General features: G+C 49.4%; 2 protein-coding genes and 1 long non-coding RNA gene across 12 annotated transcripts in view; 1 reads left to right on the plus strand and 2 right to left on the minus strand.

Annotated features, from left to right (window-relative positions):
- Window positions 1-2,721, minus strand: part of CLIC4 (chloride intracellular channel 4) — a 70,058-nt gene extending 67,337 nt beyond the window's left edge. Inside the window, exon 1 of the mRNA XM_025446901.3 lies at window positions 2,465-2,721. Coding sequence (XP_025302686.1) covers window positions 2,465-2,536 — 72 coding nt within the window. The 5' untranslated portion in view covers window positions 2,537-2,721. The remainder of the gene's footprint in view (window positions 1-2,464) is intronic.
- A 340-nt stretch (window positions 2,722-3,061) lies between these two features.
- Window positions 3,062-27,538, minus strand: LOC112660466 (uncharacterized). Of its 3 annotated transcripts, none has more exons than XR_003136960.3 (6): window positions 27,401-27,538; window positions 18,854-18,966; window positions 12,770-12,927; window positions 7,586-7,760; window positions 6,531-6,650; window positions 3,062-3,500 (listed from the first exon to the last, which is right to left on the minus strand). It is a non-coding gene; the product is annotated as an uncharacterized LOC112660466 (long non-coding RNA). The 3 variants fall into 3 exon arrangements; XR_007404506.1 differs by lacking the exon at window positions 27,401-27,538 and adding an exon at window positions 23,828-24,270; XR_003136959.3 differs by lacking the exons at window positions 3,062-3,500; window positions 6,531-6,650; window positions 7,586-7,760; window positions 27,401-27,538 and adding exons at window positions 11,960-12,206; window positions 23,828-24,274 and having other exon boundaries at window positions 12,309-12,927.
- Window positions 22,351-27,923, plus strand: LOC112660465 (uncharacterized). Of its 8 annotated transcripts, none has more exons than XR_004813597.2 (3): window positions 24,099-24,491; window positions 24,873-24,955; window positions 27,211-27,525. XR_004813597.2 is itself a non-coding variant. In XM_025447991.3 (2 exons), the coding sequence occupies exons 1-2, from the start codon at window positions 24,245-24,247 to the stop codon at window positions 27,603-27,605; spliced, it is 639 nt and encodes a 212-aa protein (XP_025303776.3). In that variant the 5' UTR covers window positions 24,099-24,244; the 3' UTR covers window positions 27,606-27,923. The 8 variants fall into 8 exon arrangements, 1 of the variants encoding a protein (XP_025303776.3); XR_003136957.3 differs by having other exon boundaries at window positions 27,214-27,525; XR_007404502.1 differs by having other exon boundaries at window positions 24,878-24,955; window positions 27,214-27,525.
- Window positions 27,924-27,952: the final 29 nt, after the last annotated feature.

Genomic DNA, 27,952 nt, shown 5'->3' on the forward strand with positions numbered 1-27,952 from the left:
ATTTGCATTTCCCATATACAGGTTTCGAGAAGAAATCAAGAATACTCTTGAACAACAACAACAAAAAGAGTTTTTACCACAATTTACCTGGCCTTTGAAACAACTATCCTGGTTTATATCAGTAATCAATGTCTTACCCATGCAGAATCACAGGGCAGCCGTAAACATTTTGCCTCTTATTTCACAAATGAAGAAAATAAGTCTCAGAAAGGGAAAACAACTTGCCCAGTGAGTACAGAACTGTGACTTGAACCCTACGTCTCTGCCACCAAGCCCTGTTGAAAAAGGCTAACAATTAGTGGTAAGCAGAATACTTGTAGGTGGATCACAACGTTTCTTATTTTAATAGTTATAATATTTATATTTTATATATTTATAAATATTATAAAATATTTATAATATTTTAATAGTTATGCATAGAAGAAATTTAATCACTAATCAGTTTAAGATATCACTGCAAGATATATTTAGTAAATAATATATATCCAACACAAAATGGAAAACTGGGCAGCAGTATGAAATCACTCAAGTCTGAGAAACAATGCACCATGTCCCTCTCCTAATTGAAGGGTTAAATTAATAGAAAACAAAGCATTAAGCACTTGGTCTCTTCCCTTCTCATTCATACACTCATTTCTTTTTCTTATCTTGTTGTATTGGCTAGGACCTCCAGTACAAGGCTGAAAAGAAACGATTACTGATAGTATCCCTATCTGGTTCTAAATTTAATGCTACTTCTAAAGTTTCACCATTAGTATCATGGGGTGTTTTTTTTAGAATTTAGTTGATACAGTGCTTTAGAGTTTATGGAAATCCCTTCTTGGGGCACCTAGGTGGCTCAGTGGTTGAGGGTCTGCCTTTGGCTTAAGTCATGATCCCATGGTCCTGGGATTGAGTCCCACACCAGGCTCCTCATAGGCAGCCTGCTTCTCCCTCTGCCTATCTGTCTCTGCCTCTCTGTGTTTCTCATGAATATAAAAAAATAAAATCTTTTTTTAAAAAAATTCCTTCCTATTCCTAGCTCAGTAAAATTCTTTGAACACTGACCTGTGACCCACCCCTTTGCCTTCCACCCGTCACACTTGCTCTCATTTCAGGTTCCTTCCTACATCCTCTGCACTTCACAGCACTGTATCTGCCAACCAAACAAACAGAATTTTCTAAGACATTCTGGGGGTTCAATACCTGTCTGCTTTTCCAGTTCCCCATACCAAAATGTTTCTAACACCTAAAAACGGAAGGAAAATCTTTTTTTTTTTTTTTTTTTTTTTTTTTTAAGAAAATCCAGAACACTGGTCTGATCAAGTCTCCTCTCCCATCTCTCAAAACACACCCTTCAGTATCTTCCCTTCTTTAAAATAAAAACTCGGGGCGAGCGGAGGGGGGGGCGGGGGGGAGAAAAACAAAAAAACTGCTCTTGATTCCTATTAACTTTCCAATTCGGAGCCCGGCTCTGAATAAGCCTGCGAAAGCGACTGTGATCTCAAGGATTTTGAAGTTTTGCGGGAGGCAGGAGCCAGATGTTCATAACTTCTCTCTCCTTTGCTAAAATGAAAAAAAATATATATATATATGAAAGAAAACAGAAAACCGATAGGGGCAATATCTGCAAGCAAATAAGGTAGTTCCAGGATACAAAAACTGAAGGGACCAGAGGGGAAAATCAACATTTTAAAGCCCCAGCAAGTCATGAACTCTTTCCTTCATCAATTTTTCTTTCAAAACAAAAAAGGGCACACACACCATCTCTCCCCGAGGCAGCAACACCGAGGGGAGCAGCCAAAAGGTTGCATCATACAATCCACTCTGAGTCTGAGCAACAAGAGACCCAGACGGTGGTAAAATACCTAAGACAGGAAAACCCAAGTTGGGAATCTCGGTCTTTTCCGGAAGCCCTGGAATGTCTGCTCTTTATTAAAAAAAAAAAAAAAAAAAAAAGATTGCATCGAAAATTAAAGTTAGAGTTTCACGCCGGCGCGAAGGGAAATGCTCTTCCAGAAAGCGTTCCCAGAACTTGGGTTCGCCGTCTGGCGGCGGGAGCGGGGCGGGGCGGGGCGGGGGTCGGGGTGACCGGCCACCCCCGCCCGGGCCCGGGGCAGCCGCGCGTCCCACCCAGGCGCGGGACGACGGTCGGGCGTGCGCCGGAGCCCGCGCGGCCGCAGACGGAGGCAGAGGCGGAGGCGGTGGCGGTGGCTCGGCGCGCGGGCTTCGCGGGGTCCCGGGGCGGCCCGGGCTCCTCGGAGCGGCCTGGGCGGCGGGAAGGCGCGGGTGGGCCGGAGACAATGGGCCGGGGGCGCGGGAGCAGCGTCCAGGGCCGGGCGGGCGCCGCGCGGGGGCGCAGCGGGGCGCGTCCGGGGAGCGTCCGGGGAGCGTCCGGGGAGCGTCCCGGACGCCGCCCCCCACCCCCCGGCGGGCAGCGCGGACGGCGGGGGCTCGGCGCGGCGGGCCGGCGGGGAGCGCTCACCTTGACGAAGAGCTCGATGACGGGCTCTTTGTCCTCCTCCTTCAGTCCGTTCAGCGGCATCGACAGCGCCATGGCCGGCTCGGCGGCGCTCCCTGGACGGCGACGGCGGCGGCGGCGCTCCTGCTCCGGCTGCTCGGGCTGACGGCTCCCGCCGCGCTGCGCTGCGCTACGCCTCCCTGGACAGTCCCGGCGTCGAGCTCGCCCCGGCTCCGCCGCCCAGCACCGCCCCACGCCCCGCGCGCGACTCCGAGGCCGCCCCAGCCCGAGCCGCTTCAAGCCGCGGGGCGGGGCCTCGGGGGCGGGGCCTCGGGGGCGGGGCCTCGTCCGGGGGCGGGGCCAAGGCCCGGCGTCTCGGGACCTCGGAGGAAACGCGGCGTCCGGAGCCCGGGGGCGTGGCCTCGGACGCGGGTGGGCGGGGCTCCGGGCCACGCCTCCCGAGGGGCGGGGGGGAATTCCCCCGGGGCCGGAGCCTGACACCGCCTCCCGCCGCGGCGCGGGCGCGTCCTTGCAGCTGCTGCTGCTGGCGCTCGGCCGGGTGACCTCATGCCTTGGGCTGGCCTGGGGAGGCGAGGAGGCGCCTCCCGCTCTGCCCCCCGCTGCCGTGCGCCGGGCTCAGCCTCTCCCGCAGCGGCCACCTCCCCAGCTCCTTCTGCTAGACGGAGCCGCCTTCTGGAGGGACAACTTTTCGGAAAGTTTTCATTCCCTTAGAAACACCTCTTTCTCCCCTCTTCTAACTTCTTCCTTTTTTCCTTTGCTCCATCATCTTGGAAGCCGGCATATCGACAAATATTTATGAAGCCCTCGTGCGTTCCAGGCCCTGCGCCGTAAACCATGGGGGCAGGATCCCTCTCCTCGAGCCTACAGTCTAGAACTGCAACCCCAGCGCCTAAAGGCTAGTAAGGATTCCCAAGCCATTGGCCACGCTGTCCCCCCTGCCTGGACCGATTTCTTACCCCTGCTCACCTGGCAAACTCGAGTGTGTATCAGGATCACCTAGCTGCTACGCCCAGACCTGCTTTAGCCGTCCAATTCTCCTCTGGAGAAGGAAGAAATTCACGTTTTAGCAAGCACCAGGACGAATCTGATATAGGTGGTCCTGGAACCGGAGAAACTGTCCTGGGTTTTCAGCCCTGGAAGACGGGGACTATGATACTTAGAGCCAGGCGGGAGGTAGGCACCCAGTCCAGGTTTGCTGCTGCTGAATGCCTGGAGCACATGTCACCCTCTCTGGGAAGAGTTACTTGTTTCCTTTTCTGACTTTCGGCAATACCTGACTCACAACTCTTCCCCACTTCACAGGTTAAGTTGAATGATGAAGACCAGTCGTAGGAGGTTTGTCTCTCTACGCCTTGAGTGTACTAAGACATATCAGTGAACAAATTGAATGTATACATGAAAGTACAGTGAAACCTGCAGCTTCTTCCCCTCCTGGACCATTGCAGGTTGCTCAAATATTCTTGTAGGGACTCTGACAGTGTCCCCAGAGTCCAGCACCTTTCTAGAGTCAGATGAAGTCTTAAAACCCGTAAGCCTCAGTTTCATTATGGCAGGGTGGGGCGCTATCACCAATCTGCGCCTAACCTCATCTGTTGCTCAGTCGGTGATGACTGTTATCTCCACTTTGGGCCCTGGGACTGTCCCTGCTCATCCCTGCAGGCTAAGATGACATCGTGGTATTCAACTCCCTCCCCCACCAGCTTCTTTTGTTGAAAAGAAATAAACACCAAGGGGCTGTCCCCCAGATGGGGACTTGAACCTAAAACAAACTGAAGCACCTGTCTGGACTCTGAACTGAACTAAGTGTTAGTTTTTCATGAAATTATGAACTGAAACAAAGTTCCCTTCCAGCCACACCCCCTCCACCCTGCCTGAAAAGCAACCATAATGGTCAACCAGTTCAAAGCAAATCCAAATCTAAAACGGTCGAGTGAAACCTCAGAGAAGGCCCCAAACTGGCCCTGGAGCCAAGGAATATTTCAAGGCATCATCATCTTCTCCCAGGTGTGCCTGAGGGTTTATCAAATTCAGTCTGAATCAGTGAGCATTCCCTGGGTGTCTGTTGCCGGTCGAACTGGCCTCCCCGCACTAGGATAAGGAGATGGAGAAGGGCTGGAAGCCGAGCAGACCAGGGCTCTTTAGACCTCCTTGACTACACTCAGATCTTAGCTGAAAGGAAACCAGACATTCTGCTCCTCAGAATGTTGAGGCAGTGATGGTCTCCCAGGCTCAGACCCCAAGCCTGTTCTTAGAAACCAGGCGGCAGGGGCACCTGGATGGCTCATTGGTTAAGCATCTGCCTTCAGCTCAGGTCATGATCCCAGAGTCCTGGGATGGAACCCCACATCAGGCTCCCTGCTCAGTGGGGAACCTGCTTCTCCCTATCCCTCTGCCTGCTATCTCTACCTGCTTGTTCTCTCGCTCTCTCTCTTTCTCTCGCTCTCTTTCTCTCTCTCATTCTCTGTCAAATAAATAAAATCTTAAGAAAGAAAGAAAGAAACAAACAAACAAACAAACAAACAAACCAGGTCACAGTCACTCATACCTGGTTTTCCCAGTTTCGACCCCATGGGCTCACAGGGATGGGCCAAGAGGGGGTGAGTAGGGATGTTTATGCAGGGAGGCTCCATGAGTACCATGTGTTCAAGTCTCATTTTCCAACTGTGAAATGTATGCATAGTTTGCATTCTGCACTCATGTTTGCTGTTACAGCACACACACCAACTTTAAAGATGGGTGGAGAAGCGTTCTTCTTCCCACCTGCCCCCACACCCTCTGACCTCATCTTAACTGCTCTTCGCTTTACTCTCTACCCCAAACACACCCATCTCCTTACTACTCCTTGAACAGACCAAACACACTCTTGCCTCAGGGCCTTTGCACTTGTTCTTCTACCTCCCCCAGAATTCCAGCAACTCCCATTCCCTTGCCTCCTTCAGGTCTTTGCTCTCATGCCACCCACTCTGAGAGATCTCCCAAATACCATCCTACCCAACAGTGCAAACTCCATGAGAGCAGGGATTTTTGTTTGATTTTGTTTATGGCTGCATTTCCAGCTCAAAGACCTGCTCATGGTACGGTATAAAAACTTTTGAAATGAGTGAATGAGCCACGTTACGCTCTGGTTTCCTGGACCCTTGCCATACTCGAGAGGGTCCTGCTTGCTGAGTCTGAGAAACCAGGTGGTTTGTGTTTGTTATGATTGCCACTTGACAAGGAGTCAGGTTTCCCAGAGGACAAGATAGCACCTCCAGAAATTCTCCCCCTAATGACACACTTCCCTCCACCCACTCTTGAACACACCTGTGTGTTGCTGGCTGACGACCTCAACTCCACTTTCTACAACTTAGGCAGTAGAGAGAGGTGCTATGCACATGCACTCTGAGGCCAGACTGCCTCCCTTCCACTCTGCCATTTACTAGCTCAGCATAACTTATTCAGTCTCTCTATGCTACAGTCTCTCATCTGCAAAATGGACCTAAAAATTGTACCGATGTGATAAGATCATTGGTAAGCAAATCTGTGTTAAGTGCTCAGAATGGTGCCTGCTGTGTGGAAATTGCTCTGTGGGGTCTGTTGATATTGTACCCATGGCTTGACCACTGAGCCCCCTCACCGCATGCCCCATAAACAACCCGGCTGTTTGTTTTCATAACCGGTCACATCTATTCCTCAAGGGGCGTCAGAGGAATCGTTTTCATTGTCCCCATTTTATGATTAAGGAAACAGGTCAGAGGAGATAAACAGAAGCCGTTCAGCTAAGAAGATGGGGGTGCTGAGATTCAAACCCACAATTGTCTCTTCGCTACACTGTCCACTAAATGGGCATGGGAAGAGGTAGGCTCCTACTCATCCTTCAAGGCCCACTCATATATCCCTGCGGCTCCGTGGAGCATCTTTGCACCATTGCATTGGTCTGGATTCTACACTACCCTTCGAGAAGCTCAGGGTGGTATTGCGGTTCTCAGTGTGCACTTCCCTAGCGGACTGCTTGATTTCAAACCCACCTTGGGTAGATTACTCAAGTATGTTCCTTCATCGCTACAGCAGGCAATATAAGAGAACCTACCTCATAAAGTCACTGTGAGGGCAGCCCGGGTGGCTCAGTGGTTTAGCGCTGCCTTCAGCCCAGGGCGTGATCCTGGAGATCTGGGATCGAGTCCCACATGGAGCCTGCTTCTCCCTCTGCCTGTGTCTCTCATGAATAAATAAAATATTTTTTAAAAATTAAAAAATTAAAAAATCACTGTGAGGATTAAATGAGACAATATCTGCATACAATGTTTAATAATAAGAAGTACTTAATGATTGTTCGCTCTAAGTACTATTCATATCAATGTGCCCTTATGATTCTGCAGATTCCTGAAGCATGGGGACACTTGTCCTATACATCCTTACTTGAGCTAAATATTTCACTTCCCAGCTGTGTGCTTTCGAGCAAGTTCCCTTCTCTGGACCTTTGGTCTTCTCATACAAAATCATGACAATACCTACCTCACGGGCTTGTGATGGAGATTATACAGGTTAATAAATGTAAAGCACTTAACGGCATATACTACATGCTCAATACACATTAGTTATTCTTTATGCTCTACTATGCTTAACTCAGTGCCTGGAGTATTATATAAGATAATAATCAGACTAAGTGAAAGAACAAATCGCATAAATTTCAGGGGTGTCTGGGTGGCTCCATCGGTTAAGCGTCTGCCTTCAGCTCAGGTCATGATCCTGGGGTCCTGGGATCAAGCCCCGCTTCAGGGTTCCTTGCTCCACAGGGAGCCTGCTTCTCACTTTCCCTCTGCCTGCCGCTCCCCTTGCTTGTACTCTCTCTCTCTGTGTCTGTCAAATGAAATCTTAAAACAAAAATATAAATTTTAAATATTGCCTTTTAACCTCCCATCTCCTAAGTTCACAGTTGTTGTTCCTCTCACTGCACATAGTATAGGTGCTCATGTGTTCTTTGGTGATGCCAGTCACCTCAGCTATGGAAAATCCCAATGCAGCTTTGAATTTCAACTCTGTCCCATTGATGTGAATTAGGTCCTATAAAATCTTGCTAATTGTGACTTAGCCATAATTCTGGCTAAAGTTTAACCTAAATGTTGTGTCCATAGGAGCACCCACCTTTTCAGCCTCCCTAGAGAGCTAGGCTCCTCTGGAGGAATCAAAGTCGCTGGACAAACACAGGAGCTGGAGACACATTTCAATTCAGCTTTTTTTAGGCCCTAGGAATAGAGTTCCAGTGTGTGGGTCCAAGGACTGACACGTTCCTCCTGGCCACAAGCCCCAGTAGATGGACCTTCAATAGAAAAAGGATCATCCAGGTACCATTTGAAGTAAGAGTACAGTGGAGAAAATTGAGCTTCAGGGAAATTAAGCAGTTTGCCTAGGGTCACACAGCCAGTGAATGGCAGAGCCAATAATCAAGCCCAGATCTCTTTATCCATGTTGCCCATATCCTGGCCAACCATATGCTCATAACGCTGGTCTTGCAAAGTTCTTATAAGTGTTTAAAAAGATGGTACATAGGGGCACCTGGGTGGCTTGGTCAGTGGAGCATGTTACTCTTGATCTCAGGGTTATGAGTTTCAGTCCCACATTGGGTGTAGAAATTACTTTAAAAATCAAATCAAATTGAAAAAAAAAATGGCACATAGAGTTCTTAGCAGAGTGTAGACATTCAAACACTATCATCTTTTGCTTTTTCTTCACAAACCCCTCCTCAACTCAGTTTCTCCTTTGCCTCATGATCCTGAGGTCAAAAGATGTTGCATAACAGGCCTTGGTTCAAATTCCCCCTCTTGCCACTCACTAGTTTGGGCAAATCATTCCATCTTACTGAGCCTCAGTTTCTTCTTCTGCCAAGTGTCAGAGGCTTATGTTGAATCAGGCAAGAAAGGGAAAGTTTACACAGATGTGAGAGGCCATTATTCATATCGAAAAGAATTTATGAACATGCTCCCAGGACCTACTGGGTTGGCTGTCTTCAACAGTTCATCCAGAGAAAACCAGCTGGAAATCTATTACCAACAATACAAGACCTCATGAAAGTGATGAGCTACAAAGTTAGTATTCTTTTAGAAATTAGTGTCTTTCTATACACAAATCCCTACTATCTTTGAAATTGTAATGGAACAAAACATCTTACTTAAGAAAAGCAACCCCAAATATAAAAATATTTAAAAAAATAGGAAAGCATCTTAAGAACATGTACAGGTTCCATTTGAAAAAAAATGCTTATGCTTCTGAGAAACAGATATATGTGAGAGGATATATGTATTCACAAAAAAATTTGAAAATGCTTGGACAAATCAAGAGGCATAACCTATTCTTGGATAAGGAGACTCAAAATCATTGTGATATTAGGTCTCTCTCTATTCATCCAAAATTTAATGCGATACTCATGTATCATCTTTGTATGCCTGTATATCACATGTGCACACCTGTGAATCATCTTTTCATAACCTGTAATTTATCTTTCACCACATATGCGTTTTCCTCTGGAAGGATACACAAGAAATTGCTGACGGTATTTACCCCTCGAGTGGAGAATTGGCTCACAGGGGACAGAGGTGCATATTTGTTAACTATACGCTGTTTTGTTTCATAACTGAAAAAAATCTGTCCTAGGGTAGATATTGCTTATCCAAAAATTGGTTTTAAAGAGAAATAAACAGTCGAAAGAGCATTCTGAGTGCAATTAAGCCTAAACTTATGGACAAGTTGCCTTTCCACTTCTGCAGTAGGGAGCCCTGTGACCTCGAGCAGGACTTGGTTTTCAGACCCGCCACACAGTTCGGTGGGAGCAGGAGAACCCACGTCTCCTTGCTTTCATCTCTGTTCCACTGACTGCATCCAGCTCCTTCCCTGCAAGGACTGATCTTTGAGGGTGGTGACCTAGCCTCTGATCCTGGCTCATTCTCTCTCTCTCTCTCTCTTTTTCTCTCTCACCCTTGTGCATGCACACACACATGCACACACACACACACACACACACACACACACAGAGTATTAAAACCATTTGGGTGCACTGCACATCTGCTTCTCTGGGAGCAGAAACCCTACCCGCAGCCCCTTGCTGCCCTGCTCGCCTGGAGACTGTCTCATCTTGGGAAAGTTACAGGTTTCGTTTTGTCACTTGGAAGCTTCAGCAGCCAGGAAAGGAACCCGAGTTGACTCCGGGCCAGGGCCTTAATTGGATTGGATCCCTGTGGAGGCCATTAGCCTCTTGCTGCAGCTTGGCAGGGAGGGATATTTCCTCCCTCAGCCCAGTCCCCACTTGCACACACCCCAGCCAAGATCTTCAATGGCCTACCACCCAAATAAGGTTCTGTATTAAGTTTCCAATTATTATGATTCTCCCTTCCGCTTGAGCAGGTTTTTACTGTATCCAGACACTAGCAAACACTATGAGTATTGTGAGTAGTCTTGTCTGATCTCTTTATTTACTCACACCACAAATTTTTATTGCATGCCTACTATGTATCAAGCACTGTTCCAGGCCCAGGTCAGACAGCATCTTGGCTTTTACGAAGGTGACATTTTATTTGGGAAGACTGATGATAAACCAATACCCAGAACAAATTTGCCTATGTTTGGAAATAATAAGAACGAACTAGGGTAAGGGGATGGGGAGGGGTGCTGGTGGCAGGAAGTAGGAACAGTCTGATAAAGTGGCATTTGAGTTAAGACCTGAAGGAAATAAGACAATATCCCGGCAAACAGCACTCTAGGCAGAGAGAAGAGCCAATACAAAGGCACTGAGGCAGGCACTTCCTCAGTGCGTTGAAGAAATAGTAAAGAGGCAGCTGAGAAATCAAAGCTCTGGACAGTCTGGTGACCTGTTTGCTGATACTTCCTGCTGTCGGTTCAGTGGCTCTAACCCACTCCTCTGCTTCGTAAACACCGAAAAGCAGCAGAGGGTTTAGAAAAACTTATTTAGCTGGATAAGAGAAATAGCCCCAGGATGATAAATAACCCACGCACAAAACAAAACAAACAACAGCAGCAACAACAACAACAACAAACAAAAAACAAAACAAAAAAAAAACCCCAGACATTTAGGAGGGTATCCATGGCTAGATTATCCATAAAAACAAAAGAATAAAAAATATATATTTTGAAAACCACTAATCATTAGAAGAGAGAAGTAGTATTTGCTGGCTGAATACTGTGCTTGTAACACTGTACACTGAGCTTTCAACATGAAGAAAGTAGGATTTGGGGAAGACACGTGACTTGCACAAGCCCACATAGCCAGGGGTAAAAGCTCCGTACGCCCTGTAGCCCATGAGCATTGTGAGGGTAAGTCCCTGTCCATCCTCTTTACCCCGGCACAAAGCACAGCCCCTGTCCCCAAGTCGAGGTTGAAAAAAATGCTGATTACATGGTTGAAGATCTCTATCTTCAAAGCCTGTTCTAATTCTAATACACCCATTGGCTGCCCTGTTAAAATGTGATCCATCTAAGCATTGAAATATTCCGCAGCTGTTAAAAATGCTTGTTTGCTTAAATAAGACATAGTTCATCCATATAATGAAATAATATGTAGTTATTAAAAATGAAGTTGAGGGTTGCTGCAAATAGGTCTACTGACGGGGACTGGGCACTTCTGTATCTGGTGGCCTCAGTTCAGTGCCACTGGCTAGTCCCTTAGCCTGTACCCTACTCCTACTTCACCCTGGCTCCCACTTCCTACCGAATCCTAACATAACAGCCCGGAGGCTCAGAAGTAATAGTGATCATCATCATCATCATCACCATCATTATTATTAGATTTTACACTATTTTTAGAGGTGTATGGGACACAATATCTGCTTGATTGTGTGGATTGTGAATGCAATCTCATTTTAACCTGTACAACCTCATTTAATACGTCTAATACCTACAACCTGAGTTGAGTATTATTTTTTTTAAGAGGGCATTTCTAAGTAATCCCTACACCCAACATGGGCCTCGAACTCATATTCCTGAGGTCAAGAGTCACAGGCTCTGCTGATGGAGCCAGCCAGACGCCCCTGAATTGAGTCATATTATTGCTTCCCATTTTGCAGAGGACAAACTGAGGCTTAGAGAGATTAAATCACTTGCCCAAGTCACACAGCTGGCAATCGAGTGACACAGCTGGGATGTGAACCCAAGGCTGCTCTGCTGCAGCTGGTACACTGCGCCACACTGTTCGCCCCTCTCCTATTGCCTGCAGCCATCCTGTGGGCAGTACCCTGTGTTCAGCAGTCTTCCCCTAATGCTTGCTCTGGCCTGTGACCTTTGACCTAAGACTCTGAAAATGATATTCCAACGTAGACAAATAGCTCTTGCCACAGAGGCTCCCACCCAGAGCTGGCAGCCCTGACTTAGACGAGCTGCTCATTTCCTACAGCCTAAAGGCGCAGAGACGGCCAAGCCGCTGCCCCAGGAGAAGCCCGGGCTGGGGAGTCTACTTCCCAGCTGTTTCCTTGCCACACAAGAGCAAAAATAGACAATCATCTCCAGCCATAAGGTTTGATTTGAATAAGGACTTTTCTTCTCCATCCTTGGGCGTTCATAGTTCATTTACTTGGTACTTTGAGGCCTGAACAATCAGTCCTTTAGATCACAGCTAGGTAGCAGAGGGGACGTTAGACCATTTGAAATTCAAGCAGGCAACTGTATTTTTTCAAAGCTAAGAAGTGTCCTTCATGCTTCAAAAGAATAAACGAATACTCCAGCTCTGAGCTGTGCTGAGTGTCAGCAGCCAGAGGAGACCCTGCAAACAAGGGAAAAGGAAAAGCAGCGGGTTGATGTTTTCCCAGCTGCATCCCACACCCAGGGGGTCCGCCTCCCTCACTCGTTGGTGGCTCGGTCATACCTGGAGGCACAGAGAGATAAAGCGATGTCCATGTTTAAACCAGGACTACCCGGTCCTGGTGTACACCCAGGGGACAGTCCCTGACTGAAGGACAAGAGCCTTGTCTGAGCTGTTCAGAGACATGGCCAGGATCCTGAGGGATGAGCCCAGTACGATTTTCTTCTCTCATTTGGTTCACCTCTTCGTTTTCAGGACAGGCTCCAGAAAGAGTCCTTTCTTCTCCTGCCATTCTCTTCAGCTGCTGGATACATCCTGCCAAGGCAGGGACCAGAGTCCCTGGATTCACCCAGAGGGGCTCCCAAGGGGGGGTGAGCATGTCCAAGCCCCACAGAATGCTGACCTAGTATGCTAAGCAAGGCCCCGTTCCTGTCCCTCAATGGGGGAGGAAGACAAGGACAAGGAATGTGCAAGGGGGCTGGGCACCTCTTCCTGCTGATCAGAAATAAACACAAGAAGGGCACCTGGGTGACTCAGTTGGTTAGGTGTCCTATTCTTGATTTCAGCTCAGGTCATGATTTCAGGGTCATGGGATCAAGCCCCATGTCAAGCTCCACACTCAGTGCTGGATTCTCTCTCTTCAGATTCTCTCTCTCCCTCTGCTTCTGTTTCCTCTTGTGCTCTGAAAGAAAGAAAGAAAGAAAGAAAGAAGAAAGAAAGAAAGAAAGAAAGAAAGAAAGAAAGACTACAAGAGTCAGCAAGAACAGAATATTTATGTGACCTTAAAGTGTTCCTACAGATTGCTTATTACTTGTAAGGAGGGAAACTGTAACTTAGTGGAGAAACCAGAGCACATTTCAACCAGTGATCAAAACGACCAACACTCTCTCCAGGCAGACAGACATCGGGGGCTCCTCGAATTGATGCACATGGTATCAGGTTTATAAATATTCCAGCTGAGACCACACAACCTGAATCTAGTCCCGAGGAGACATCAGACACACGCAAATGGAGCCACATTCTATAAAAATAACTGGTCTCAAAATATCAACGTCAGGAAAGGCCAAGAAAGGCAGGTTGCTGTTCCCGATTTGAGGAGAATAGAAAGACACGGCCGACAGCTAAATGCTGGGGTCATTTGACAGAATTGGAATATAGATAGTAGATTAAAGTATTGTGTCAGCATTAAATTTTCTGAATTTCATAGCTGTACTGTGGTTAAGTACGAGGATATTCTTGTTCTTTCGAAGTACATACTGAAGTGTTCAAGGGGGGAAAAGGGTATGATGTCTGCAATCTACTTTCAAATGGCTCAGAAACCATAATATGTATCCCATAACGATAGGTACCTGCATCTATCTATCTTTGATGATAATCAAAAGAGAGAGAGAACAAACATGGCAAAATGATAAAAAAAAAAAAAAAGGTGAATCTAGGTAAAGGGTATTTAAAAGCTCCTCATATGATTCTTGCAACTTTTCTGTTTGAAATTATCTTATTCATTTTATTTACTTACGTTTTTTTAAGAGAAGGGGGGGAGGGGCGGAGAGAGAAGGGAGAGAGAATCTTTTTTTTTTTTTTTAAGATTTATTTATTTATGATAGACAGAGAGAGAGAGAGAGAGAGGCAGAGACACAGGAGGAGGGAGAAGCAGGCTCCATGCCGGGAGCCTGACTCGGGACTCCATCCTGGGTCTTCAGGATCACACCCTGGGCCGAAGGCGGTGCTAAACTGCTGAGCCACCCAGGGATCCCCAGGGAGAGAGGATCTTATGCAGGATCCATGCTCAGTGCAGAGTCTGACCCAGGGCTGGAACTCACCACCCTGAGATCATAACCTGAGTCCAAATCAAGAGTCGGACACTTAACCAACTGAGCCACCCAGAAGCCCTGTTTGAAATTATTTTAAATTAAAATGAACATCATAGGAGTCCAGAGGGACGAAAGGCTAAAATCCACTAAATTCTATCCCCTCGTTTTTGAGTGACTGAGTTAGCAAGACTCATTCTGTGACTTCTCTCCTTGAAGGATTTTTTTGTGGGTTGATTGGTTCCCTTTTCCTAACATCCAGGAAGATGTGATAGTCCCTTAGATCATCGTCTCTGAGGCCACCAAGTCTGGCCATTGGGGCTGAGCCTCCCAGGTGGGCACAGTGAGCACCTGCTCACCCGCCCTGTCTTTCCAAAGGGAAAAGGCAGGTATTCTGAGGCTCTGGGCCCCACATTGCAAGGTGAGGAGAAAGATAAAGCCCTTCACAATTCCTTCCCCTGCTAGACAGCTAGCACCCCACCTCCCATTGTCTCAAGTGGGGCTGAGAATCAGTAGAACCAGAAACCACCTTTTCTGTTTCCTGCCTTTCAAGGCATTCAGGAGACATTTGTCCAGGGCTCCCCGCTCAGTCTATGGTACAGATGACTATGGTCTTTTCCGAAGAGGCAATGTGTGTAGTGGCTAAGGACCCTCGTGTTAAATTCAGACTGCCTGGATCAGGTGCTATTAGCCAGTGACTAGCCAGTGACCCGCAGCAAGTCTCTTCACCTCCACAAGCCTCAGACAAGACCCTACTCATAGGCTCCTTGAAACTAGTGAATGGGCTACTTTAGGTGAAGAACTGGATGATGCTAAATGCTCAACAAATATTCATTGTTATTACTATTATTAACCATGGGCCTTGTCCTCCCAGAGTTTGCTGGCTGGCCAAGGAAACCTCAAATTTAAGAAGGAATATCACAGAGGGCTGATAACTGCTGGACTGTGGGAAGTACTCATAATTTGCACGTGCTATGAAAGTACAAGGTGGGGGCACCTACCTAGTGGTAGAGGAGAGTCAACAGGTTTTCCAGAAGCAAGGATGTTTAGCACAGATATAAGCTGACCACCTGCTATGTATTGGACCCTGTTCTAGGCCTCGTGAACACCAACAAAATAGAACACGGGTTCTCAGGGAACTTCTATTCTGGTGGAGTGACAGTCAGATTCTATTACTAGCAGACGAATAAATACATAATGTGTCAGAAGGTGATGTGCTATGATGAAAAAATAAAATAGGTTAAGAGAATAGAAAGTTTACCTATCTGTGAAATGGGGAGATTACAAGAATCTAACACTCTCATCACAAGGATTAAATGAAGTCATCTAGAAAGTAGTAGTTCAGTGTTTGACACAGGGTGTTAAACAGTTTACATGCTTTGCAAATGCTCAAGAAATATTTGCCGGTTTGAATAGATCATGTCATTCCTTTAACAAAAACTTTTGGAGAATTTTCTAATATGCATCAGACCCTGAGTGAATATCAGCACGTCATGACCCAACTGTGGTGGGCAAGAAGCTCAAAACAGGCTAGCAGAGAAGACAGATAAACAGACGACTCTAAATATCATGTGATAAGAACTGAGAGTGTTTACCATGTACCAGGCACTATTTAGAGCATTTTATCTGCATTAAGTCATGTAATCTTTTACAACTCTGACCTAAGCACTGTTTTACAAATGAGAAAACCCGGGCACCTGGGTGGCTTAGGGGTTGAGCGTCTGCCTTTGGCTCAGGTCGTGATCCCAGGGTCCTGGGATCTCTGAGGGGCTGTCTCTGGGGAGCCTGCTTCTCCCTCTGCCTGTGGCTCTGCCTCTCTCTCTGTGTCTCTCATAAATCTTAAAAAAAAAAAAAAAAAAAAAAAAAAAAAAATTTTTTTAAATGAGAAAACAGAGGATCGGCGAGGTTAGGCAATTGGCCCAAAGTTACAGTCCGTGTAAATGGGGTGTAGCTGGAGCCCTGCTCTAGGGAATCCTGACGTGTTACAGGAGCCCAGAGGAGGGCCCTCACAGGACTAATCAGGGAGGGCTTCTTGGAGGAGGTCCCACTGAAGCTCAGGTTTGCGTCATGAGTAGATACTAGCTGGGCAGATGAGGGAAATGGGTTATCTGGGGACAGGGAATAGCTTGTGCATGGGCCTGAGGTGAGAGAAGGAGGGATCTTCTGCTCCCAGCCATTCATCCATGATGAGGGGGTAAAGAGGATAGAGCTGGATGGAGGGGCAGGGCCAGCCAGGGAGTACCTTGTGTCCCAAGAAACATGGCCTTCCTCTTTGGAAGGTGCAGTGAGGAACCAGGGAAGCACAGCTGCTGGCCTTGGGGTGGGGTGGGGGGTCCTCCAGGTTGAGTGGCCTGGTCAGAGGGGCACCCCCACAGTTTTGCTCCCCAAGTGGCTAGGTGCCTGCTTTAGTAGAAACAGCCACTTGGCTGGGAGACTCCCAGTTGGACCCAGAGTCTCTCCAAAGAAGTGTCTTTTGTTTTTTTTTTAAGATTTTTTTTATTTTACTTATTTGACAGAGAGAGAGAGAGCAAAAGCAGGGGGAGTAGCAGAGGGAGAGTGAGAGGCGGGCTCTCCACTGAGCAGGGAGCCTGATGCAGAACTCGATCCCAGGACCCTGGGACCATGACCCGAGCTGAAAGCAGATACTTAACAGACTGAGCCACTCAGGGGCCCCAAAGGGGTGTCTCTTAAAGGGCCAAAACAGAGAATGGAAGTGGGAGGAGCCCATAGCCGAGTTCCCAGGATGGCAACTGCCAGGCCCAGTTGGAAATCTGGGGCTTGGGTCCGGTGGACATTCTTGACTATAAATGAAATGAAACAAAAGTTTTTGAGGGGCCCCTGGCTGGCTCCATCGGTATAGCATGTGACTGTTGATCTCAATGTTGAAAGCTTGAGACCTGTGTTGTGTGTCGAGATTACTTTAAAAAAAAAAAAAAAAAAAGAAAAAGAAAAGAAAATATTAAAAAAAAAACCACACACTTTTTAATGAAAGGTTATGCAAGCATATGGTGGTAAGATAAATAAATAATAAATCAAGCAGTCCCGTGGAGACAACAGCCCAGAAGCACCCCTCCCTCTCTTATTGCCCCCCCTGCACCCTGTGCTTCACCATTTTTCTGGGTTGCCTTCCAAAGACATTCTATGCATATATGCATCGGTTTATATAGACATAGCCCACGGAGGAATTTTAATAATGAATTTTAATGTTCTTCTTGGGTGGAGGCGGGGAGTCCATTAAAAAGTAAAATACGTTCATTGCAGAGAACATTGGGGGGGAGAAAAAAACCACCGAAAGGAGAAAAGCAGAACAAAGGCTGAGGCACAAAGGCAATCACTGCTCACATTTTCAACCCAGGATTTCTGCTTTAATAAGAAAAACAAATAACACTTGAATGACATGGTAAAAAGCTGCTCGGCATTCTTTCCTGTGTTCCATCTGCCCCCTGCCACCATGGCATGATATTTGGAATAATGCAGATTGTTATTATTTCAAATGAGCAAACGGGGACTTGGGGAGAGAGTCCTATAAAGCCAGATCTCCTGGCTCTAGAGCCCCTTGACACATGAGTCTCCCCACCTTCTCCCTGTCTCACTGGCCTCAGGAGGGGGGCCACGTCCCTGCCCACCAGAGACAAAACCTCGCTTCCCGCCTTTGTCTGCCAGCTGCAGGTCCCCTTGCAGCCGCCACCAGCAGCTGCAGTAACTCATGGATTGATGCCATGGCCCCATGGGGTTTCTTTCTCTCCTCCAGCTGCTGGGGTGGTGGGGACCTGTGAGGAAGGTACAGGGCATGATGCAAGCCCTGGCATTGGGGTGTGACCTTAGCTTTCTGTATCTTATTTTCTTTAATACCCCTAGAAATGCACGCACATAGCAAGTGCTCAGTAATGCTCGCTGTGATCATTCTGGTGCTCCCAGCCGGGAGGCGAGGTGGACAGGAGCCACTTCTGTGTTCTTTTTTTTTTTTTTTTTAAGATTTTATTTATTTATTCATGAGAGACACAAAGGCAGAGAGAGGCAGAGACACAGGCAGAGGGAGAAGCAGGCCCCATGCAGGGAGCCCGACGTGGGACTCGATCCCGGGACCCCAGGATCACGCCCTGGGCTGAAGGCAGGTGCTCAACCGCTGAGCCACCCAGGCCCCCCACTTCTGTGTTCCGAGGGCCATGTCTCCACATGCCTCACCCCCAGGCTGCTCTGCCGAGAAGCCCCGACTTCCCAGAAGCACACAGATCTTTGCTCATGCTGTACCCTCTGACCCTCTTCTCGGGCTTTCCCGGCTGAGGAAATCTTTCTCAGAGTCCAGGATTCAGAGGTGAAGCCTCCAGGGATCCTCCCACAAATACACCTCCGCCCTCAATCCAAATAAACTCTTCCTCCTCTGGATCCGGCACCACGGGACACTGGATGAACACACTGTGTTCGGATTCTCTGTGTAACCCAGGGCGTCTTCCCAGACTCTCCAGCTGACCAGGCTCGCTAGTTCTTTCGAGTTGTACCCACAACCCCTTCATCCCTTCCCAATAGGACCCTCTGGCCAGCCCCCTTATTCTAGGAACGCTTGCCCCCATATCAGTTCCAAGCATGTAGACAGAAGCAAAGCTAACCAGCTCCTGGCATTGCTTTGGTGCTGTTGTTGGTCTACGGACCCCCACATGACACAGCCCACCCAGACCAACTGAAGGGAAGGCCTAAGAGGTCTGGTTTAGGGGCACAGCCTCTTCCTCCTGCATCTGAGTAAGGATGCTTGACCGTCTAGGTGTTGCTGGCAGCCACCTTGCCACCAAGAGGGTAGCTGACCTTAGACTGGATCCAATGGGCAGAGCAGGACACTCGAAGCTCCTGGGTCCTTATGTCATCACATCGAACCATTGAATCAATCGATCCTGAGGCCAGGAATGCTTCAGGACTTCCTGTTGGTGAAATAATAAATTACCTTAATGTTTAAGCCTCTTGAGTCAGGTGCCCACATCCCTGACCACAGCACAAGAGCTCACATTTAACTTGAGCCCTTACTTCGGTGCCTGGGTGGCTCAGTCGGGGAAGCATCTGTCTTCAGCTCAGGTCATGACCTCAGGGTCCTGGGATCGAGCCTTGCCCAGCCTGCTTCTCCCTCTCCCTCTGCCTGCTGCTCTACCTACTTGTGTTCTCTCTCTCTCTCTGTCAAATAAATAAATGAAGTCTTTTAAAAAAATAATTTGAGCCCTTACTATGTGCCAAGCGCTGTCCTGAGAGCTTTACATGCATAAAGTTATTTAACCTTCACAACTACCTTCATAGGTAGAGGTGACCTGTGTGTCATAGCTAATGCATATCTTCTGGAGTGAGACCTCCCGGGTTTTCACAGCTCTACTACCTATTGTGGAAACGTCGCCAGCTGCTTACCCTTCCTCTGCCTCTGTGTCCTCACCTGAAAATACTGCCCACTTCATAGGGTTGTAGCAAGGGGTAAAATAGGATAATGCCCAGAAAGGCCTTGTATCAGTACCTAGTACATGGTAGAGGTGGAAAAAAACAATAGTCTTTATGTTATTATCCTCATTTTACAGAGGATACCAAAGCCCAGAGAGTCTATGACAGGACTTAAGTTTACACGGTCAGTGTGTCAAACCTGTGCAATCTAGCTCCACAGCTCATAGTCTTAACCGGTGATCCAAAGCCCTAGGGCCCTGGGGAGAAGCCCGGGAGGTGTGCAGGTTACAGGCAGCCCACCCCATTGGCATCTGCCTCACTGCAATCTCCAGACACGTCTAGGGCCCCGTGTGTGCTGTCCACACCCCTACTTCTACCACGCCCACCAGTGGTGGGAAGGCTGGAAGGTTATCGGTGACAGTGCAGGGAGCCACCCTGAAACAATTGAAATTTGATTATTAAATATCCTTCCTCTTAAAAATCCAGCAAACATTTCCATCGCGGGAACACCGGGGGATCTGGGCGGGCTGCCTCTTCCTCCAGGCTCCATTTCACTGCTCCTGTCCTCTTCTGTCATTTGTGGTCACAAGTCTTTCCTTCTTTCCCGAGGCCTCCCTGTAGGCTGTGGCCAGGGAGAGGGCAGGTCCTTCACACCCGAGGTGGCGATCAGTGTATGTGGCCACCCAGAGGCCCTCCTCTTCCCAGAGGAATGCTGTGACCAGCTTTTCATGTAGTGTCCCCTCCCCTGCCCCCGGGTCTGTGAGCATCCTGAGGCTCTGGGTTGCGTGGGTTCAGGCCCCAGCCTTATTCCGGTGAGTGTCCAAGGAAGGAAGACAAAGTCCCCACACTCAGACTCCGCGGCCGGCCCCACCTCCCCGTGAGTCAGTACTGAAGCCAGGCCTCTGAGTCTTTCCTGTTCCCTTCCCAGGCTCCGGAAGAACAGCAGGATGGGAGCTGCGCCCAAGCCGTTTTTGGACTTGGCCGAGTGGCAGGTGTTGGCAGGCTGTCCCCAGAGGCCAGGCGCATTGCTCAGCTCCCCACGTCCCACAGCCAACCCCCTCCGCTCAGCCCGAAGAAAGGAGAATCCCAACCCAGGAGATGAGAGATGGATGCCCATGGATGAGTGGGTACACCGTGCACCCCAACTCCTGAACAGAGGGGACAGGACCAGAGAAGTTCAGAAGGTGAACTTGGAGCCAGAGGGCCTAGGTTCAACTGCCCCAGCACATTAACTCTCCGCCTCAGCGGCCTCCTCTGTAAAAAAAAAAAAAAAAAAAAAAAGTGGGGGGGGTGGTGGTTAATAAAAATCCCTCCCTCCAAGATGGTGAGTAGTAAATGCATTCACATCCGTAAAGCGCTCAGAAGAGTGCCCAGCACATAAAAAGCACAAAGTTGGTGCCTGGCCGGCTCGGGGGGTAGAGCATGTGACTCTTGATCTCGAGGCCCTGAGTTCAAGCCCCATGTTGGGTGTGGAGCCTACTTAAATAAATAAATGAAAGAAAGAAAGAAAGAAAGAAAGAAAGAAAGAAAGAAAGAAAGAAAGAAAGAAAGAAAGAAAGAAAGAAAAAAGCACTAAGTCAGTGTTTGTTTAATGAAAAACACAAATTCGGCAAGTATTTAGTGGGAGCCCACCGTGTGCCACGTCCAGGCGGGCTCCTGAGGATACGCTGGCGAGCAAGAGGGACAGCCATCGCCCTCAAAGATAGGGATGGATTTGGTAAGGTGGGGTGGAGCCCGGAAATCTGTGAGCACCCACAATCAAGTGTAAACATCATTGAATAAGTGGTAAAACTGAGGCATGGGAAGGGACAGGCCGTTGCCAAGGTCTTGCTGCTGGAAAACAATAACAGCAGGCACTAAAGCTTATGGAGCACTTTTTTTTTTAAAGATTATTTATTTATTTATTCATGAGAGACACAGAGCATCCCTACATCATCTTCCTTCATCCTTACGCCAACATTACTGTCCCCATTTCCACAGCTGAAGGAACTGAGGCCCAAGGAGAGTCTGCAATTTACCCAAGTCCTCGCCACGAGGCCGTGGCACAGCTGGGGTTTCTAGAAACTAGGCTAATGCTGCCTCCCCAGACCTCTTAATTCCCAGCAGCTTTCCCTGGCCTGGCTGGAGCCCGTCCTGTCGCCCTCTATTCCTTCTGGGCCCAGGGCAGTGCGTGCGGAGAATGCAGAGGCCGTTGACAAGTCTGGACAAGTGAGCATTATGAGCAGAATCCTTCTGCCAAGCAGAGAGAGCCCTAGAATGTAGCCAGAGCCAAGTGGATGCTGCTCTGGACCAGCCGCAGCCCCGCTCCCCTGCAGCCTGACCCCAAGGTTCAGGATTCTCGAGAAGACTGGACTCTGCCGGGCCCAGAACACGCCAGTGGAAGCAGCAGTGCTCGGCTCTGCTGGGTCGTGCACATCCATTATGTGGAGATTGGATTTCACCACAACCTTACGAAGAAGGTTCTAGCATTGTCTCCACGTTGCATGGGGCAAGACCGCCGAGGATGAGGACCACTGACTTGGGAGCCGGGCAGCCTGAGTTCCGACCCCAGCTCTTGCCACTTCCTGCTCATGGCCAGGCCAGGCCTGGTCAGGCCACACTTAACCTCTCTGGGCCTCAGCTCTCTTCTCACTGGAATGAGGACAATAATAGTACCTGCGCCTCACGGGGCGGATAAGAACCCTGGAAGTGCTAGGACGTGGAAAGCACTTAGAACAATGCCCAGCACATAAATAACTCTTTGTGTTTGCTATTTTGAAGGCAACCGAGGCTCAAGGAAGTTCTGTGACTCGGCCCGCATCACTCAAGTGCTGTGTAGAAGAATCAGGGCTTGAACTCAAGCCCCTGTGACTCCAAAACAGCCCTATTGTCACATGTTAGGGGCAGAGTCCTCTGATGGGTGAGCAGAGTAGTTAGGCTGAGGGAGACAGACATTTGAGGCTGAGGAAACAGCGGCTGCACAGAGGTGGAAACGGGCCCAGAGCTGCCCAGAAGTAGTAGCATCCCCACAGCGCCAACACCCAGCCATGCCCACCCCACCTGACGCAGGTTAGATCAATCCAGAAGCATTTCTTGAGCACTTACTAGGTGCCAGGCCAAGCACTGGGAACTGAGAAAAGAAATGGATACCATAGGTCTTGCCTTCAAGAGGCTCGATAATCTAGTGGAGGTGGCTATGCAAGTAAAATAATCGCTGTGAAGCCGTCAAAGGATGCGTCGGTCATGGACAGGCACAAGGAGTAAGTTCTCCCTGGGAGGTGAGGGGGAAGGCTCCGTGAGGGAGCTGGCGTGTGAACTGGATGTTTAAGAGCTGAGCAAGTACAAAGGGGGAAAAGCAAGTCCACCCCACATAGAGCGCCCAGCAGAAGTCACAAAGCACATGGGGTGTTGGGGGGAATGGCAAGTCCAGAGCAAGGCGGGTGGGACTGCAGGAGTGGTTCGAGGCCACAGCAGGGAGGGCCTCCGTACTGCTCAGAACTCCTGGGTTGCAGCAGACAGAAAACATGATTCCAAGAGGCTTCAAAGAAAACGAGATGTACTGACTCAAGAAGCAAACAAACAAATTCAGCTTATCTGCTTCAGGTACAGCTGGATCTAGGTGTTCAATTGATGTCACCAGGACTTGGGTCTCCCAGCTTTCTGCTTCTTCCTTTGTTCGCTTCACTGTGGAAGCAGGTTCTTTTCAAATGAAGGCAGCTCCCGGCTGACCCCCTCCCAGTTCCAAGTCCAGCAGAAGGAAAAATTTGTCCAAATGTTTAAAGACAGATTCTGAAATTGAATCTCCCTGGAGTGGTTTGGGTCACATGCCTGAGCCTGGACTAGTCACTGTGTGGGGGTGGGATAGAATGCCCTCATTTCCAGATTGGGGTCACATGCCTATCCCGAGGTGGGAGCCCCACCCAAACTGCCGGGGCTCCAGAGGGGGGAATGATGGCTTCCTAGGAACAAAAGGATTTGGAGATCAGAAGAGGGAATAGATGCTGAGGGGGACCCCAAGGCCATGCTCCTTTGGGCAATGAGAGCTCCAAGGGCTTTCATTCACTGAGTAGCTTAGATTTGTGCCTTGGGGGTGCAGAAAAGAGAGCTGATGGGGCAGACATACTTGTAGGAAGATGCAAGTCCCTTTAAGAGATGCTGGAGGCCTGGGCAGAGGGCATGGAGAAGAGAGGGGAGGCAAAAGATGCTGGGCTGAGGTGCCCCAGTTGTTACTGGAAGGGCTTTTCAAGGACCAGGACCACGTCACCCTCTTGCTATGGGCCTGCAGATGCCAGCAAGAGCGTGGGCTGAGGGCCCAGCCTCCCTCCCCCGCCCCAGAACCCCATGACTAACTCTTTCCCTCCATCTGCTCCCACACTTACTCACCTCCCACCCCCACTCTGGCCCCGGGCCCCACAGAGCCTGATCTCCTGTGGCCCCCGTTGCGGGGTGGTCACCGTGACATCGGGTGGTCGTGAGGGGGTGGCTCAGCACCTTTACCTCTCCCAGCCTTAGCAACCCTTTCCTTAGTTTCTGGTCTCCCACTCCTTGCCCCTGGGGCCTGGGACATCACCTCGAGGGCTGCAGGAGGGCCAGCTCCTCTCTCTGGTGAAAGGAGCCATTGTGAGATCAGCCTGAGAGCTGGCAGGGGCTGGGCTGGCACACGTGGCTCTCCCAGAGGCCCTCGTCCAGCCATTCCTGCTTCTGGCTCCTTGGGCCTTTCCAGAGAGCAGGGAGGAGGCCGAAGGGGGCTCGGGCTGCTAGAGGGGACTTCTGGGCCTGCAGCAGCTAGGCTCCAAGTGCATGCTGCGCTCTGGTTTCCATCTGCCCCGGGTCCGAGGGAGGAGCCTGGAGGGCAGGGCTGGCTGCTGGAAGCTTCAGAAACTTGGAACAGGAGGGACTTGCCAGCTGGACCCCAGCAGATCTGGGGCCTTCGCCAAACTGAAAGCCGTGGTGTGCCAGACCTGGCCAGATCCCCGTTCCCCGGCAGCCGGGCCAAACTTGGAGAGCCGTGGAGGGAGAGGCAGGGCACCGAGGCCATCCAGGAAAGGTTATGAGGTTTGGGGGTGGGTGGTGAGAAAGGGAAGAGCTTAGGGTTTATGGTGTCGGCACAGACTGCCAGAGACCTTCCAGACTGAGCCTCTGGTGATATGTCACGCTACGTAGCTACTATTTTTTGCATACTTTCTAAATGTTGGTCACTCTGCCAAAAACTTTACACGTGTTATCTCGTTTATCTTTATAACAACCACATAAATCCGATATTACCCATTCATAGGACTGTCTTGTACGGTTGTCCAGGTTGCTCACTGCACAGGGGACTCCCTCAAGAGGGATGCCTGAAAGCCAAAATCTACCCAGGCCTCGACTCACCAACTGTATCCCTGCAGACCTGCGTCTATACCCAGGTCCTATTCTCCTTATTTTACAGCTGAGGGAAGCAGCTCTGAGGAGATGAAATGACTTGTCCAAAGCCCCAAACTAATCAACCACAGATAGAAGGCCCAAACTCAGGTGTGTCTGACTCCAAAGCCTCTCACTTAACCTCTACACTCTGTGTTCGGGCCCGTCCACTTCTCCCCTCCACCTTCCTCTTCCCTTAGGTCCCAACCGCTCGGAGTCCGCAGGGCGGTGTGAGCAAATGCCTGGGCTGGGAAGCAGGACATTGGCTCGAAGTCCTGGCTCTACCTCTCATTCACCTGTCCTCTCCACGCCTCACTCTCCTCATCTGTAAAGTGGGTGTGCCAATTAGAGCGCTTCAGGAGGAAGCAACAGAAACCGACTCTGGTTTACTTACGCAATAGCGACAACAAAAACGAATGCCCTGGAAGGATCTGGAGTTGCCTATAGAATGGGAGGAGGAGGGAAACCAGGCCTAGGAGAGGCCGGAAACCATAGCCAACCAGGGATCCAGCAGTGGGGACCAGGGAACAGTACCTTTTAGGTTAGTTCCCGAAATAACAAACCAGGCTCTGTTGTCAGAAGAGGGCACGGTTGTAGCAGCCCCAAACAGTCCTGTCCACAGCAAGGAGGAGGATGACCTGCAGGTGGGGAGGACTTAAATCAGGGCCCCTGGGATCCCTGGGTGGCGCAGCGGTTTGGCGCCTGCCTTTGGCCCAGGGCGCGATCCTGGAGACCCGGGATCGAATCCCACGTCGGGCTCCGTGCATGGAGCCTGCTTCTCCCTCTGCCTGTGTCTCTGCCTCTCTCTCTCTCTCTCTCTGTGACTATCATAAGTAAAAAAAAAAAATAAAAATAAAAATAAAATAAATAAATAAATAAATCATGGCCCCTGAGAGGGAAGCCCCTCACAGGCTGCAAAGTAGCATAATAAGATGCATGGGAGCATCTCTCGTCCCTCCTGGCCAGGGTCGGGGAGCAGTGTGAGCAGCGCCGGCTTCTCGTCCCGGCTTTGCCAACAACTGGTCATGTGTCCTTGGGCGAGTCACTCTTCCTTCTGGAGCCGATGTTTTTCATCCATAGAAGGAAAGTGATCATCTCTGAGGCCTTTAGCAACCCATCCCAGAGGGATTTTTGGTGTTAGAAGATGCTCCCGGGAGCAATTGCTCAACCTTAAAGAATGAATCACGGATGGTGGAATTTGAGGCATCCGTGAAGATGGTATTCGGTGGGGTTTTGTGTGTCACACCCAGTGGAAAAACACCTGCTTCACCTGGGAGACCGGGCAGGGAGGGGGCCAGCTCAGGAATAGCACCCTGACCTCAGGCCTCCGGAACTTTGACCATAAGAGGGCTGCAGGGCCCCTCGCTCGGGGGCAAGAGGTTGGTCACTTTTGAGATCTCACTCCCCGCAGGAGTTCCAAGCAGAAGTGGAGCCAACCGCACACATGGGGCCTCTGGACCCCTCGTGTCACAGCGCCTTTGCCAAGGGGACACACAGATTGCTGACAGCAGACTGGGGACATCACTTGTGCTAAAAAGACAGCAACTCTCCTCTCCGGGCCTCAGTTTCCACCTCTGTCAAATGGGAACATGGTCACTGTTACAGCCACCTCCTGGGGCCCTTGTGAGGCTCAAGTGGAACAATACATCTGAGAGAAAACCTAAGGAAACGCCAGGCCCTTGTACTGAATAAGGACCGAAATGGAAGTTTCCAGGGGCAGGGCCTGTGTCCACCAGGTTCCCTGCTCTTTTCTCAGTGCAGCGCGGGGTCCAGCCGATAGCAGGCACCCAGAACTTATTTGTTGAATGTTAGTGGCTAACATGTCATGTATACTTACGTTCCAAGCACCGTGCTAAGAATTTCCCACGTACGTACTCTTTTAATTTTTACAATAATAGGGCAGCCCGGTGGCTCAGCGGTTTAGCACCGCCTTTGGCCCAGGGTGTGATCCTGGAGACCCGGGATCGAGTCCCACATCGGGCTCCCTGCATGGAGCCTGCTTCTCCCTCTGCCTGTGTCTCTGCCTCTCTGTGTGTGTCTCATAAATAAATAATAATAATAAATTCTTAAATCTTTACAATAATATAGATACTGTTGTCATCTCTATTTAGAGATAAATGGAAGCACAGAGCCCACGGCCCTGCCACGAGTAAGACGTAGAGCTGGGCTTTGAACCCAGGCTGTCTGGCTCTAGGGGCTGTGCTCTTGGACATAACTCTCCCTGCCTGAAGGGCTAAATGAGTGAACACATGAATTAATGCATGTGGACATTTATGAATGAGTTCTGGGGTTCAGACTTCTCAAATCCCTGCTCTGGGGACACAAGCTGAAGCTTCTCTCTCTCTCTCTTTTTATTAATGTATCAGCAGGTTCCAGGATTTATAGAAGGTGTGTCACAAATGCCACGGTGCATCCAGAACTGGCCTTATCACCTTCCTCCCAAGCCGCTCATCCATCCATCCTCTTCCTCTCCCAATGTCAGCTCACACTGTCACCGAGGACAGTTGCCCAAGACAGACACTTCCGAGTCACCGTTGACACCTTTCTTTCTCTTACCTGGACAGTCTCCGGGTCTGTTCCTCCAGGGCCCAGCAGAAACTTTTTCTCATGCCAAGTTCATCCAGATGTCCCCCCATCAGCCTCCAAGTATAACAGCCCGCCGAGGCCCCTCTGTGCTTTAAGACTGCGTGAGAAGTTGGCGCCCCCATCCCATCCCACTGTGACGGGATTCATGGTTCGTCTCCTGGTCCAGCAAAGCTAACGCTGCAAAGTGAATTGACCAAAACTTAGTAGCTTAAGACAAAATCACTTCATTATTTTTTTTTCTCCCAGCTTTGTGGGTCTACTGGACCCAAAGAGGGATTCTCTCTCAGGTTTTTTTGTGGGGTTGCAGTCATGGTGAATGGAGGCGGGGCGATCTAGAGGCTTCCTCGTGCACATGTCTGGCAGTTGACACCGGTTGTCAGCTGGAATCTCAGTTGGGACCGGTTGGCCAGAACACCTACGCTCGGCCTTTCAACGTGCCCTGGGCACAGCCTGGCAGCTGGATTCCAAGAATAAGTGTCTCTAGAAATAGGAAGTGAAACCTACCAGTCTCTTAAGATTGAG

Source organism: Canis lupus, chromosome 2 (genome assembly GCF_003254725.2).
Source record: "Canis lupus dingo isolate Sandy chromosome 2, ASM325472v2, whole genome shotgun sequence".
In the NCBI taxonomy this organism is placed as follows: Eukaryota; Metazoa; Chordata; class Mammalia; order Carnivora; family Canidae; genus Canis; species Canis lupus.

Coding starts and splice junctions, on each gene's coding strand:
- LOC112660465 (XM_025447991.3), top strand. CDS start 24,245: ATGCTGCGCTCTGGTTTCCATCTGCCCCGGGTCCGAGGGAGGAGCCTG. Junction 24,492..27,213: donor ACCGAGGCCATCCAGGAAAG/GTTATGAGGTTT, acceptor ATGTATCAGCAG/GTTCCAGGATTTATAGAAGG.